This window comes from Chrysochloris asiatica, unplaced genomic scaffold (genome assembly GCF_000296735.1).
Source record: "Chrysochloris asiatica unplaced genomic scaffold, ChrAsi1.0 scaffold00082, whole genome shotgun sequence".
Taxonomy (NCBI): domain Eukaryota; kingdom Metazoa; phylum Chordata; class Mammalia; order Afrosoricida; family Chrysochloridae; genus Chrysochloris; species Chrysochloris asiatica.
Genome location: NW_006408600.1, coordinates 852911 through 867164, shown reverse-complemented (window position 1 = coordinate 867164; position 14254 = coordinate 852911). Strand labels below are relative to the sequence as shown.

Sequence of the window (14254 nt, the reverse complement as noted above, 5' to 3'; positions counted from 1 at the left end):
ACATGCATATGAGGTTATTGAAAATACCATGGCTTGGGTTGGGTCAGGCGCACCTTAGTCCTCAAGCTAACATCTTTGCATATTAGGGGGGACAAAAAACATACAGCAAATGATATTTGGTTGCAGAAAAGAAGGTAAAGTTCAGGTATAGAAGTGAGACTAGGTTGAGTTGGGAGCCTTTTAGTGGAGCCAGGAAATCTTGTGGAGGCCTTGAGTAGGGGAAGAGGTGGGGGCGTACAGAAGGAAAATTGGGGTAAGCTTTATATCTTCTTATTACATTTAGGGCTCACCCTGAACAAAACACCCAAGGCTGTAAAGTGTATGAGAGCCTCCCTTCCCCCCTTGTACTGGGTCAGAAGTTGACAGGAAATTATTTCTGCCTGCAAATCGGAAGCAGAAGAAACTTGGGTTGTACAGTTTTGTTTATTGCTGGTGTGCTGAGTTCAGCTTTCTGTGGGTTCTTAGTATGTGCTGATTGACTAGATGACACCAAAGCTTTACTGCTTTCCTTTTAGGAAGGTTAAAAAAAAAAGAGAGATTGAAATACTCCTTAAGCAGTTTTTGCGGATGGGAATAATTTACTGATATTCTGTGTAAGTAATATAATGCTTTTTGAAAAGGGTGCTGACTTTGCAGATGATGATTTATAAAATGAGTTGATTTTCATTTGAGCCCTGTAAGGTAATAGTGCTAATGAACTTGACCATTTGATTTAATTCTTTTGTTTAATCATTTTGTATTCATTACAAATCCAAGTAACACATTTCTTCTAAAATTAAGTACATATGTATTATGAAAATAACACAGCTATTTCATGTTTGCCTCTCTTCAGCCATGTTTTAAACTTTGCAAGATACCTTATGATAGAAAGATACACAGAAAAACTGGAGAGAAAGGATAGTGAATTTAGGACATCAGTTCTGTGGAAATGGGTTTGGTGATGGTGGGGGGAGGTGGGCAACATGACTTTCTCTTGTTATTGTTGTTAGGTGCCATCGAGTCAGTACCGACTCATAGTAACCTTATGCACAGCAGAACAAAACACTGCCCGATCCTGGACCAACCTCACTACTGTTGCCACGCTTGAGTCCATCGATGCAGCTACTTGGCCAATCCATCTCGCTCCTTTTTTTCTCTGACCCTCCACCTTAGCAAACATGATATCCTTCTCCAGTGACTGGTCCCTCCTGACAATATGTCCAAAGTATGAGAGATGAAGTTTAGCTATCCTGGCCTCCAAGGAGCACTCTGGCTGCACTTCTTCCAACAGAGATGTGTTGGTTCTTTTGGCAGCCCATGGCACTTTCAGTATTCTCCTCCAACACCATAACTCAAAAGCATCAGTTCTTCTATGGTCTTCCTTATTCACTGTCCAGCTTTTGCATCCATATGAGGTTATTGAAAATACCATGAATTGGGGCAGGCGCACCTTAGTCCTCAAGCTGATGTCTTTGCTTTTCAACACTAAGCCTAGGTAATTGCAATTAAGTTTTTTTTTTTTTTTTAAATCTAACACAGTTAGGAGCTTTGTATATACAGAGTCAGTTAAGAGTGCTATGGTTGTCCAGGAGATTGTTCCAATAACAGATAGTAAATCAAAGTCAAAAATGTCCATTTAGTTTTACTTTGAACTCATAAACTGGAACAGAAAGGAAAGTATCAGGGATGTTCTGCAGCTCACATCTCGATACACTGAGAGTGCAAACTGCCTCCAGAATGAGACGACTTCCATGCAATGAAAAAAGTCTGAGGACTGCTAGGCAGGTAGGAATGGCATCTCTGGGCCTAGGGTTTCATGTTAGTAAAATTGAGAGAGTTCTTAAGACCCTTTCAGCTCTTTAAAACAAGTCTGGGCACCGGCTCTGCTCTTCTCAGCTCACAATCAGCAGAACCTGGCCTTCCCCCACCAAGCCCAGTGCCATTGAGTTGTTTCTGATTCCTAACAGACTTCTAGGACAGACTAGAACTGCTGCTTCTGAGTTTCTGAGACTATAGATCTTTCTAGGATCAGACAGTTTCGTCTTTCTCCCGAAGATCAGCTGGTGGGTTTGAACTACTGACCTTGAGGTTTGCAGTCCAATGCTTAAACTGCTGTGTCACTCCCAGCAGGTATTTTATCAGGACTGGAGTGATATGAGTCCTCAGGTTCTTGATATTTCTTTTGGAATAAGGTCTTAGAGTTATTAGTTTTGAGTGAACTTTCTGTCTTGTGGAGAAATCCAAATAATATGCCGAAGTCATGTAATAATTGACGCATTTTCTTTTAATAATAAAACTTTAATGTGCCCACATGCTATTTCAGATACAAATACAGTTGCACCTCTGTATCCACAAGTAGATTCAACTAATCTCAAATCCAGTATATTCCTGGGGATGTGGGGGGGAGACAGTGACTAAAAGTCTCCCCCAAAACAATTAAGTGGTCAAAGCAATCCCTCAGTGACTAAGGTGGTGGTGGTTATGTGCCGTGGAGTCAGTTCCGACTCATAGCGACCCTGTACAGGGTTTCCGAGGCTGTAAATCTTTACGGGAGCAGAAAGCCTCATCTTTCTCCCGAGGTACAGCTGGTCGTTTTGAATTGCTGACCCTAAGGTTAGCAACCTGATTCGTAACCACTGCGCTACCAGAGCTCCTTTCAATGACTGAGGGAATAAAGTGTTCTTTACATAGCATTTAGGTTATAATTAGGTATTATAAGAACTCTGTTGTTGTTGTTGTTGTTATGTGCTGTCAAGTCAGTTCCGACTCATAGTGACCCTGTATAGAATTTCCAAGGAGCAGCCAGTAAGTTTGAACTGCCGACCTTCTGGTTCACAGTCCAGTGCTGATCTTACAGTGCCACACTAGGAGTCCATAAGTAATTTAGAGATAATTTAAAGTACATGGGAGGATATGCATAGGTTATATGCAAATAGTGTGCCATTTTATATAAGGGATTTGATCATCTGTAGACACAAGCCAGGGGTCCCTGAGGGATAATGCGGGGCTCCTATAATTAATGTCTGAAATAGTTTCACAGTGCTGTATTTACACCCCTATTCTAAAGCAGTTTTCCTCTGCTCACTCATGCTTATTATTTATTTAGGTTAACATTGTTGTCCTGCCCATGAAGGTTGTGGGATCCATTGTTCATTACACAAGTGACCACTTTTTCACCTTACTCTTTATTGTGTAATTTCTGTTCTTTATTCTTTCATTGACCATTTCTAGTTTGAAAGCCATGTGGCAGTATTATGTTTATGAGGAGGAGAGGATGCAGGCAGTGGGCAGATTCCTCCTAAATTAACCACTTAAAAAGGAGAGCTTTTGAAAACCTTTGCCTGTTTTTGTATTCATTCTATGATAAAAATGTGTGGTCCTTTAGGTCACTGGAGTCTGGGCAATGTTTATAGCTTTTATTTACCACTCCTCTTGGGTTTGGCAAAAAATGCACTACAGCTGAAAGAATGCCTCAAAGCTGCTGTAATGCTTTGGTACAGCTCTGCAGTTGATTAGCTTGTACCTCAGCAAGTTGCTTCCTAAGCAGCTACATATTAATTTTAAAGATATCCTCAAAGTAGCTAAAACATAAATGATTTAACTGTGCCCTGACAGTGTTCTTTCTCCCACCTGTCACTCTTTAGATTGAAAATTGTATCTCTGTTTTTCTTGTGATATTTTATATTTTAAATGTGAAAGTATTGCGGAGCTTAAAAATGTGTATAGACAGTCCCTGGTTTATGAGTATCAAAGCAACTGTGGGAAAACAGCCGTTTGTAACTATTTCAGTTACCTCTTATCCATGCTTGTAATTTTGTTTCTGTTGGAAAAGTTTGTTCTCTGTTTCATTTTGTGGGCCACAGCCTTTCTAAGTACAGTGGGAAGAGGTAGGGTTGAGAGGAAACTCCCTGGAGCTCAGAAAGTTGTTCTGTGTGTCACTCCCCAAGTGTTGACACATCTTGTCTGTTTGCTTGTTTTAAATATAGCTTTTATATCTCTCTGCAATCCTGATGCAGTGAGTTAATCTGAAATTCCAAGCGAAATTGCTTTTGTTGTTAAGTGCCGTGGAATCATTTCCGACCCATAGAAACCCTGTAGAGGGTTTTCAAGAAGCAACTGTGAGCTTGAACTGGTGACCTTGCAGTTCAAACGGTTTTGCAGTCTGGTGCATTAACCCACAGCACCACATTGCTTTTGGGTGCTTATTATATCCGCAGTGATTGATTTGTTCTGTCTTTCCTAGTTTGTAAAATTGATTTTTTTTTTTTTTTTTTTTTAAGAAGGATGTTCAGCTGCTCTAAAACGAAGAGAGGCAAAGGCCATTTGTTCTTAAAGGGATTGGTGTTAGATTCCAATAGGATCTAAGTAGACCAACACAAGCAAACAGAAAAAAATAATAAAAAGAAAGGAGAACCCCCTTCCCCACATACACACAAAGATAGTATTTGTGCTTAGACTTTGTACATATTTGATGTCTTTGTTTCCTTGTAGCACCATAATCATGTTGCAGCAAAGATAAAAATATCAGACATCTTTGGATTACTAAAGAGCGTTCCAGGCACAATTAGTGAGTTGAATGAGGTTAGTAAGATTCCAGAGGGAAGGAACCTTAAATAGCTTATTTAATATGCTCTCAAGACCTCCAGAATTACATGTTAAAAGCTAGAGATGTTACAAGGAAGGTAAGAAAGGACGAGGGGTTATCTGGGGACAGTGCAGGTGTCAGAGGTCCACATTCCCTCACGATCCTCCAGCACCAGGTGCTCTGCTCTCACCTGGACCCAGCTGGCTTCCTTGTTGGTGCAGTACCAGATTCTTTTCTAAATATTTGTAGTGTTTCCTTTGAAGTCAGTAGTGGATTCAGACACATGGTGGCTTTAAGGCTCAGAGCGGTTAAGTAGCTTCCTCAGTGTTTCCTTCTTATAAAAATAGGAGTACTGCCTACCTTGTCAAGTTGTCCTGAGTGCTGCCTAGCACACTCAGTTACTGTTTTTGGAAGCTACCATTTACTGTTTGTGCATTCTTATCCCCTGCCCGCCACCCCTACCACAGGTTCTCAGTGCAGTGTTTATGTGTTACAGACCCTTGCAACATATTCAGTTGCTGTCTTGTGGATTGCCGTGTCCAAGCCCCATGCAAATTACTGACTGTCACGTGGATGTGCCTGCCCTGAGTCTGCACTGTGATGTTGCTTCCTCTGAGAATGAGGACTTGAATGCTTTTTTATGCTTGCGTCTCCCTCTCGTAGCAAGTGCTCCATACATGTCAAGCATGTCGTAAATGTTTGCTTTATAAGTGATATAAAAGTCTTGCACCACAGTCTGACCTTGATGGGACACTAGCAGTAACAACATTTGTGTTACTTATTAGTAAATTCTTCCTTGGTGTTGGTGGTGGGGGTGCATCTTAAGTTAAAGGTCTTAAATGCCCGAAAGTCCCAATGCCGTAGGAAGATTTATCACTTGTTGCTTTGCTGAAGAATTTTGAAAATTGTGTGCTGATGTGGTAAATTATGAAAACTTCTGTGTTGTTCATTTTTAAATTGCTTGTTACAAGACATGCATCTGCAATTGTTTTTCTTAGAATGTAGTTTCCAGAAATGAATAAATAGTATGATCTAGTTTGAAGCATAAGGAGCTCTGGTAGCGTAGTGGTTACGAGTCGGGCTGCTAACCTCAGGGTCAACAGTTCGAAACTACCAGCTGTTCCGTGGGAGAAAGATAAGGCTTTCTGCTCCCATAAAGATTTACAGCCTCAGAAACCCTGTACAGGGTCAATATGAGTCGGAACCGAATCCACGGCATACTACCACCACCTCCACCAGTTTGAAGTGTGACAAGCTGCAAATTAGTTGACATTCAAACTCCTCTAATGACTAGAGCAAGGGATCCTTCCAGAATCTGGGCCCCAGCTGTTATACAGACACACCAGAATTTGGATTGGCTAGTGCCAGGGTGCTTGTCCTCACTGTTGGCTTCCTCTCAAGCCTTGGATCAAAATCAGATGAAAAATTTGTCAAGCCACCTGAGACTTTTCTTCTTTTTCTCCCAGTTTTCCGTTTACTGTGTTTAAATGCATCTCATAACTTTATATTCTGTCATCTGAAATTACCATTCTTTAGTTCTGCCTTGTATGTGCTTTCCTGGGCTTTTCACCTTCAATTTCTGTCTGTAAGATCTGAAACCTATGCAAATGTAACAGATACATTTGCTATAAAACTTTTTTTTTTAAATTCTCTTTGAGAGATCTGTAAATTTCTTGTTTTAAAGTGAACTTCATTGTTGCCTGCTGTCAAATTGGCTCTGACTCATGACAACCCCATGTACAACGGAACTGGACTGTTGTGATCCATAGGCTCATTGGCTGATGTTCGGAAGCAAATTTCCAGGCCTTTCTATCAAGTTTGTTTTAGTCTGAAAGCTCTGCTGAAACCTTTTCAGCAACTTAGCAACACACAAGCCTCCGCTGGTGGCTGCACATGAGGTGCATTGGCCAGAAATCAGGCCTGGGTTTTCTGCACCGAAGGGGAGAGTTCTAACACTGAATCAAAACTACAAGGCCAGTGCCACTGAGAACAGGCTCATAGGGTTTCCTAGGCTTACCGAAGCAGACTGCCTCATCTTTCTCTCACTGAGTGGCTGTTGGGTTTGAATAGTTGGCATTTTGGTTAGCAGTTGAGCGCTTAGCCACTGTCCCTTCAGGGCTCCTTCCAAAACTACAAGCAAGCATACTTTAGTGTTTTACTAGCAGTCACCATCAGTCATTGTAAATATGGTCAGAGACTGGGTCCGGGGTCTTCCTGAAGGTATGTTAGCTTGCATGCTCGCTCCTTCTATCCCGACGGGGCCAGCTGGCATGTGTCTCTGCTGTGGGTGAGCATTCAGTGTGTATGGTGGGCCTGCTGGACGTATTCTCCCTGTGCTGGGGGCCCTGCTGCTTTTCACTTAAAAGATCTAATTTAGAAAGTTGTTGTTGAGTGCTGTCGAGTCAGTTCCCACTCATAGAAACCTGTTAGGTTGGTGGGTGGTAGCCCATTCCTATAATGCCACAAATTTCGAATAAATATATGGAAGTAATATATGGATGTGTTTATAGATACGTTGTTGTTGTTAAGTACCATGCAATCAGTTCCGACTCATAGTTACCCTATACAGGGTTTCCAAGGCTGTGAATCTTTATGGGAGCAGACTGCCTCATCTTTCTCCCGCGGAGCCGCTGGTAGTTTTGAACAGCCAACCTTGAGGTTAGCAGCCCGATTCGTAACCACTACGCTACCAGAGCTCCATGTTTATAGATATATGTACACATAAATGTATAAACTTTGCTGTTTGTGGTGGTGATGGGGGTAAGTGCCACTGAGTTGGTTCCGACTCATAGTGACCCTGTCTAGGGTTTCTGAGGAGTGACTGGTGGGTTTAGCAGCCCAGTGCTTATCTTAATTTCTCAGGTCCTTTGAGTTGTGCAAAAAAGTAGAGTTTAACATTGAAAGGTTTTCTTTAGTACTTGGATTATTCTGTATTATTTTGCAGATATGAAGAAATGTGGGAAATAGAGCTGCTTCTTGTGTATATTTATTTCACCATTCGCTAATCTCTGAATTTCTGCAACAAAGGTCTCATTCTCAGCTCCACCACCTCCTCTCAAACAGGCTACCTTTTCTTTCCTCATATTGCCATGTTGCCAAACTGCCAAGCCAGGTGTCCTAGACTTTCTTCTCTCTGTTTTATCTTGTCTTGGTTAGAATGCTAGATGGAATCAGGAAATATGAGTTCCTAAGCGGCTGTGCGCAAGTGTTTGAGTTTTATAATCAATCCATCAACCATTCCCAAGCCTCCATGAATATCCTGTTTCCTACCTCTAAGTAGTCTCAGCCTCCTATGTCTTTCTATGAATGTGCTCTTGGGTGAACACCTGTCTTCCTTTGGCACCTCTTCCCACTCCTGCCTTCACACCCCTCCTGTGATATTTCTTGATAGCAGCCACCTCAGGCTCCTGGTTCCCGACGCCTGGTGCATGCACTTAGGGCAGACTTAGCTCAACCATCCTTACAGCCCTGGCAGAAAAGCTGTTGCCAGATGCCATTGAGTCAGCTCCCAACCTTTGGCACCTCGATGCACAATTGAACACAACACCGCCTGGTCCTATACCGTCCCCATGATTGGTTGCAGATTGAATCATATCAGATCTATAGGGTTTTCACTGGCTGATTTTCAGAAGTAGATTGTCAGGCCTTTGTACCTAGTTTTGTCTTAGTCTGAAAGTTCCAAACAAGCATCACATAAGCCTCCTCTGACAGACAGATGGTGTCTTGTGCATGAGATACATTGGCCAAGAATTGAAGCCATTCTCCCACACAGAAGGCGAGAATCCTGTCACTGAACCCCTGGAGAAAAGCCGGTGAAGTCTCTTGCTCCAGGTGTGGTTCTCTGCTGCAGTTTGATTTCACAATTACATGTGCATTATTCTCCTTGAGAATGAGAGCATCAGTGAGCACTTTCGAAGGGTTTACTTCACTTGAGCGTCTCCTGGGGATGAACGTGACAGGGGTTTGGCCAACCCTAATGAGGGTGGCCTCCAGTTTCAGACCAGCAACACTGCCAAGCACCCTCCAGAACCACAGCAGATTTCCACCTGAGTCGGCATTTTTAATGATCCTTTAGTAAGACTTTCTGAGGAAGTGGGTTTGTGAGGTATGATTTATATGTGTATATATATATAATTGTCTTGGTATGAGGGCAGCTTCAGAAAGTTCATGAAAAATGAAATGAAAAGAATTGATTTTTTTTTTTTTTTTTTAAGTCCCCTCGTCTATCTGTCTATAATAGTGGCAAACCTTTCCTCTTAAGAATGTGAAGACATTAGTCTTGGTTTGTCTTTCTAAACATAGTTCCATGTTTACTATGTGCTATGTATGACTGCAAAGCCATTTGAACTGCAAGGTCGGCAGTTCAATCTCACCAGCTGCTCCTCAGAAACCCTATACAGGGTCGCTATGGGTCGGGATTGACTCAATGGCACTTAACAGCAACAACAACATGTATCACTATTTGGATGAGATATGAAATACTAGTAAATGGTAGTTTTTGAAGAGGTGAGATTGCAGCAGTGAAGGTGTTTGCAGAAACTTTACCAGATTCCTACTTTCTATGACCAATTAAAGCATCACTTTAAATTTCAAAACACTGTGAAATAGTTTAGGCAAGTATTCCTAAGGTCCAAGGTTGTGCTTGATAGGTCTCTATATCATTGCGATATGTGCATATATGTTTTTTCAATTTCTTTTCTTTTTTTTTAAATTACAGGAGCTCTTACCAAAGTAAAGGAGAGTAAGCGACATGTGGAAGAAGGAAAGATGGAGGTCCAAAAGGCGGATGGCATTCAGGATCGCTGTAACACGATTTCTTTTGCCACTTTGGCTGAAATTCACCACTTCCATCAAATTCGTGTAAGAGACTTTAAATCACAGATGCAGCATTTCTTACAACAACAAATAATATTTTTCCAAAAAGTGACCCAGAAGTTGGAAGAAGCTCTTCACAAATATGATAGTGTTTAATGACTGAACGTTTGGATTGGGGACTTCTTTTCAGTTCAAGGATAATTTCTACAGCAGAATAAAAACTGCTATCAAAGAGCTATTGCCAACTATCAGGGGTGGTACAAGGATGGTTTTGTGTTCAACTGAAACCCAGCTGAATATATAATTATGTAGGAAAGAAACAGTTAATACGTTATGTAATAGAAACAGTACCACACATTGTAACTAAATTATACTATGTATGCCTACACTACCATTGTAACTTTTGGAATAATGATTATACTATTTGCCTTATTGCTTTTTGAACTATGGGTATTTTAGTGCATACTTTGTAGACCTCAAAACCCATGAAGGGTCTCAAAGAAGCTGGCTGGAAAAAGCCAGCTGTGGATGCCTTTTTACTCTCATCAATTGGGATTACTTAAATTGAACCTATTCTCTGTTTACAAACTCCAACTAGAGCAGCTAAGCGACTTTGTGCCTTTACACTCTTGGTTTTTGGTTTGGGTTTTTATTCGTTCCCCTCTTTTTTCTTTTCCCCACTCAAGTAAGCCTCAACCTTTATGATTGAGTGAAACTTATAAAGACAGACTAATGGTATCTTAATATGGGCTGCGGTGGGGAGGTGAAGTGGGGTCAGAGAGTGAAGAAGACCAGCCCGTGATCAATTTGCACACAAGTGTAGTCTCCTGACAAAATATTGGTGAGAATGGAGGAGGAACTCGATGATCATATTTAGATAGGAAGGAAGTCTGTCTGTTACGGAAGGAAAGGGAACCATTCTACTTCCTTAGATTGCCCCGGTAGCAAAAGCTTCTTCATCAAGTACCCTAAAACTTAGCATGAAGACTTAGTAAACTGTTTTATGAAATGGACAAGAGGGGTCCGATCAATCAGGGGATGCAAGTATAGAATCAGTGACAACAACATTTGGTTTTAGTCCTTAGAGGGTTTTATTTTTGTTTTTGTTTTTGTTTTTTTTCATTTGTTCTGCTTTTTCTTTTAGCTTGAAGATCTTTTACTATTCAGTGTGGTGGTTTTTTAAAAAACCAATCTACATTGTTAACTGATTGAGACTCCACTGTGATTCACTTGTTTACTCAATCAAAAACTTCAGGGATGTCTGTGATATTCAGTGTTCTACGTGGTGAAAAGTCGTGTTGGTTGAGCTAAGGAGGGACCAGAAACAATTTCTACTATTCCAGATATTGAAGGAAAAAAAAAAAATTGACTTCTACTGCATTTTTCACCAGAAAGCATTGATTAGCCCCCAGGACATTTGATCTTAGCAATTCTTGTAACTCTGTTTCTTTTACTGTTGTAAGGGAATTACAAATAGCTAACAAATACCAAAAAGATTCACAAGCAGCTTAATTTTAAAAGCACAAAGAGATTCTGACATGAATGCCAAAATCTCAATGTTTTTATTGGTGGTGAGCTAAACAATGCGATTTTTGAATTTGCAGATTTAAAAACTGTCACTTCAAGGTTAAAGTTTCCACAGTTTTTATAAATCAAACTTACTGCTGCCTCAGAAATCCCTTGGTACTATAATGGTAACAATGGTCAGCAAAGAGATCGGTTTGAACAATTGGTGAGTCGTATTGATTAAAGAAAAAGGTCAGTTTGTAGATAGTCATAAAAAGAAAGGATTATTGAAATAAATACTCAATAGCACATTTAATCTCTAAAATCTCATGGGTTGCACTTTTAAGATCAGATACCAAAATTTTGATATATGGTGAAAATATTATACCTTAGGTTACTAGAGAGTCAGTTTTAACATCATGTGACTCTGTACTACAGGCATGTGGAACTGTCCCCAGCTTTATATTATTGATTGAAGAATATAGTTCCACAGATGAAAAACACCATATATGGTTAAATGTTTATTTTACTGCAGAAATTTGGAGATTATAGTGTTTAAAGCATTACACTTTTCAAATACAGAAATCACTTTTGTCTTCCTCTTTATTTTGAGGGTGGTTTGATTTGATTTTGTTGTTGTTGTTGTTGTTATTATTACATAGAATCACTAAACCTGTGCAATGGTTGCATGGAGGTTCTGAGGTCTTATATGATTGTGCGTTAGCCTGAGTGGCCGTAGTTTAAATGATCAAACCTGAAGATTAGTGTACAAGGAAGTATAAGTTCATACTGCCTACTTATAAGAAAACTTTTGCTCTTCATAACTACATTGCATTATGCCACTGATTGATAAAAGAGTGTAAATGAATTCTGTGAGGTGGAACACCAGAATTATTAGCGCACATTCTCACGTACGGTCTTGATTTCTCTACCGTTCTTGGTCCTGTTGAAACATTTCCGTATACAACAACACTGCAGTGTTCATACCAAGAGAAAAGCCATCATAACATGTATGCTGGTCGTGGTCATCAGCGTGGTACAGTTTTTTTAAAAAAAATAAACTATAATGCCCTTCATGGTATTATTTGTCTTTATTTCTGTAATTTGTCATTCTTATAACATGAGGGCGTCCACTTGAGCCTGGCTCTGCTGTTGGAATTACCAATGGAGTTGATTATGTGCTGTAACTAAAATGCGGTGAGTCTGGTTCCACAAGCCATGCATCGTAACCCCTCTGCCCTTCAAGGCTGTTGTTTCTGAAGGGGTGGGTTGAACCCAGAATAAGGAACACAGTTGAAAGTGAAGCATGGAGTCAGTGCATGTTGGCTTGGCTACAGCAGGAATTGGAGTTTCATTGGGCTTCGCTCATCCTGAAGCCTTGTGTTTTATTCACAACAATACGGCAGATTCTTAAATGTCGGTTTTAATTATCCTAAATTTTGTTGTTCTCCTAATTAAGAACTTGAAAAATATTTTAGTCTTGTCAAATATGTAAAATTTATGTATATGCTATTGAATGTCTTTCTTTTCTAAGCCCATTGCTAAAGCCATTTTTTTTCCCATTTATGTTTCCATTTCTTCAGAATCAAATACCATGTCTGATACCTTTCAATTAGTAAGCATTACCCAGTTTTCTTATTTTCAACTTTATCATTGTTTAACAGAATAAGTAAAACAGGGCTTTATTTATTTATAGATTCCAAATGTTGAATATTGTTTTATTTCCTTCAAAATGTTATAATTAGTGTAGCTCAGCCATGTTTATGTTAAAAAAAAATAAACAAAGATTACTTTATTTCTCAGCTTCATTGGAATATAATTGTCTTTTTTCTCCATTAGTCAAGAAGGCATTTGTTTGAAGTGAAAGAACTTAAAAGAAAAAAAAGAGAAGCATGTTCTGTTTTAAGCTTCCATTTGCAGTTGCCATGTGACTTGTTCATGAAATTCCATAGCTAATTTAGTTCATTTATAACCAGAAGTCATTCAGGTGGTCCCACTGAGTATCTGCGTATGTTGGTAGCATAGTTATCTACTGCTGCTATTGCAGAAATTTCAAAAATGGGCGACTTTCACACACAGAGTTTTCAATGCCAGAAGCCTGAATTCCCAGTGTTGACTCTAGGGGGTACCTTCTTCTCTCCTTGTTGGTGCCTCCTCTCTTCAGTTCCTGCTTCCTGGTTCCTTGGAGATCTCCATGTGACTTGGCATCAGCCTTTCCCCATCTCTGCTTCTTTTGCTTTAGCTTGTCTAATCTCTTTTTTATCTCAAAGGAGATAGACTCAAGACCTACCCTAGGAGTGACCTGCCCTGCCTAATTCACATAACAAAGGCAACTATTCCCAAGTGGGATGGTAGCCACAGGCATAGAGGCAAAGTATTTACAACACAGAACTTGTGAGGACACAACTGAATCCATAAATATGACACCAGCACCTATTAAGCATCTAGCAGTAAATTGTAAGATGTTTTGAAATAATAGTTGTTGTTGTTAAATGCTGTTTAGTAGGTTCCGACCCATAGTGACCCTGTGAACCGCTGACCTTGCAGGTCAAACGACTTTGCAGTCTGGCACATTAACCCAAAGCACCACATGAAGACTCCAGATAACAGGGTTGTTGGTGTTAAGTGCCTTTGAGTCAGTTCCTACCCATAGCGACCCTATATTTGGTTTCTGAGGAGCAGCTGGTGAGCTTGACATTGTCGTTCTAATGGCTTTGCAGTCTGGCACATTAACCTCCAGCACCTTAGTCTCAGAGTCCTTAAGGAGCAATTCTTACTCTGTCCTATAGGGTCCCTACGAGTCAGAATTGACTTGTTGGCAGTGGGTTATGAGTTCAGTACCTGACATACAAGGTTCTTAAGTAAAGGACTTCATACTTTCCAGGACTAGTCACTTGCCAGAAACACTGCAAACTAGCAGTCTTAGTTGACTAGTGTGACTCTAACTTCCTCTGAATATCTGTTTCAGAAATGAGCACATTCCTTAAGAGCTAAATTAAAATAATAACACGTGTAACGAAAGGTTTTCCATTCCATTTTGAACTAAGGTAGACTTTTGACCTCTAAAACATGTGTCAACTTCTCTAGGTCATAATTCTTGGTGGTGGTGGTATACCATGGAATTGGTTCCGACTCACAGTGACCCTGCATACAGTTTCTGAGGCTTTAATCTTTACAGGAACAGAAAGCCTCATCTTTCTCCTGAAGAACAGCTGTTAGTTTCAAACTGCTGACCCTGAGGTTAGCAGCACTATGTAACTGCTATGCTACCAGAGCTCCTTGTTGCTGTTGTTAAGTACCATGGAGTCAGTTCCGACTCAGCGACCCTGCACAGGGTTTCCGAGGCTGTAAATCTTTATTGGAGCAGAC

The 14254-nt window shown here is 40.3% G+C and overlaps 1 protein-coding gene across 1 annotated transcript in view; it reads left to right on the top strand.

Moving 5' to 3' along the window:
* Nucleotides 1-9995, top strand: part of LOC102818137 (sorting nexin-18-like) — a 45393-nt gene extending 35398 nt beyond the window's left edge. The window contains exon 2 of the mRNA XM_006865738.1: nt 9282-9995. Coding sequence (XP_006865800.1) covers nt 9282-9535 — 254 coding nt within the window. The 3' untranslated portion in view covers nt 9536-9995. The remainder of the gene's footprint in view (nt 1-9281) is intronic.
* The last annotated feature ends 4259 nt before the right edge of the window (nt 9996-14254 follow it).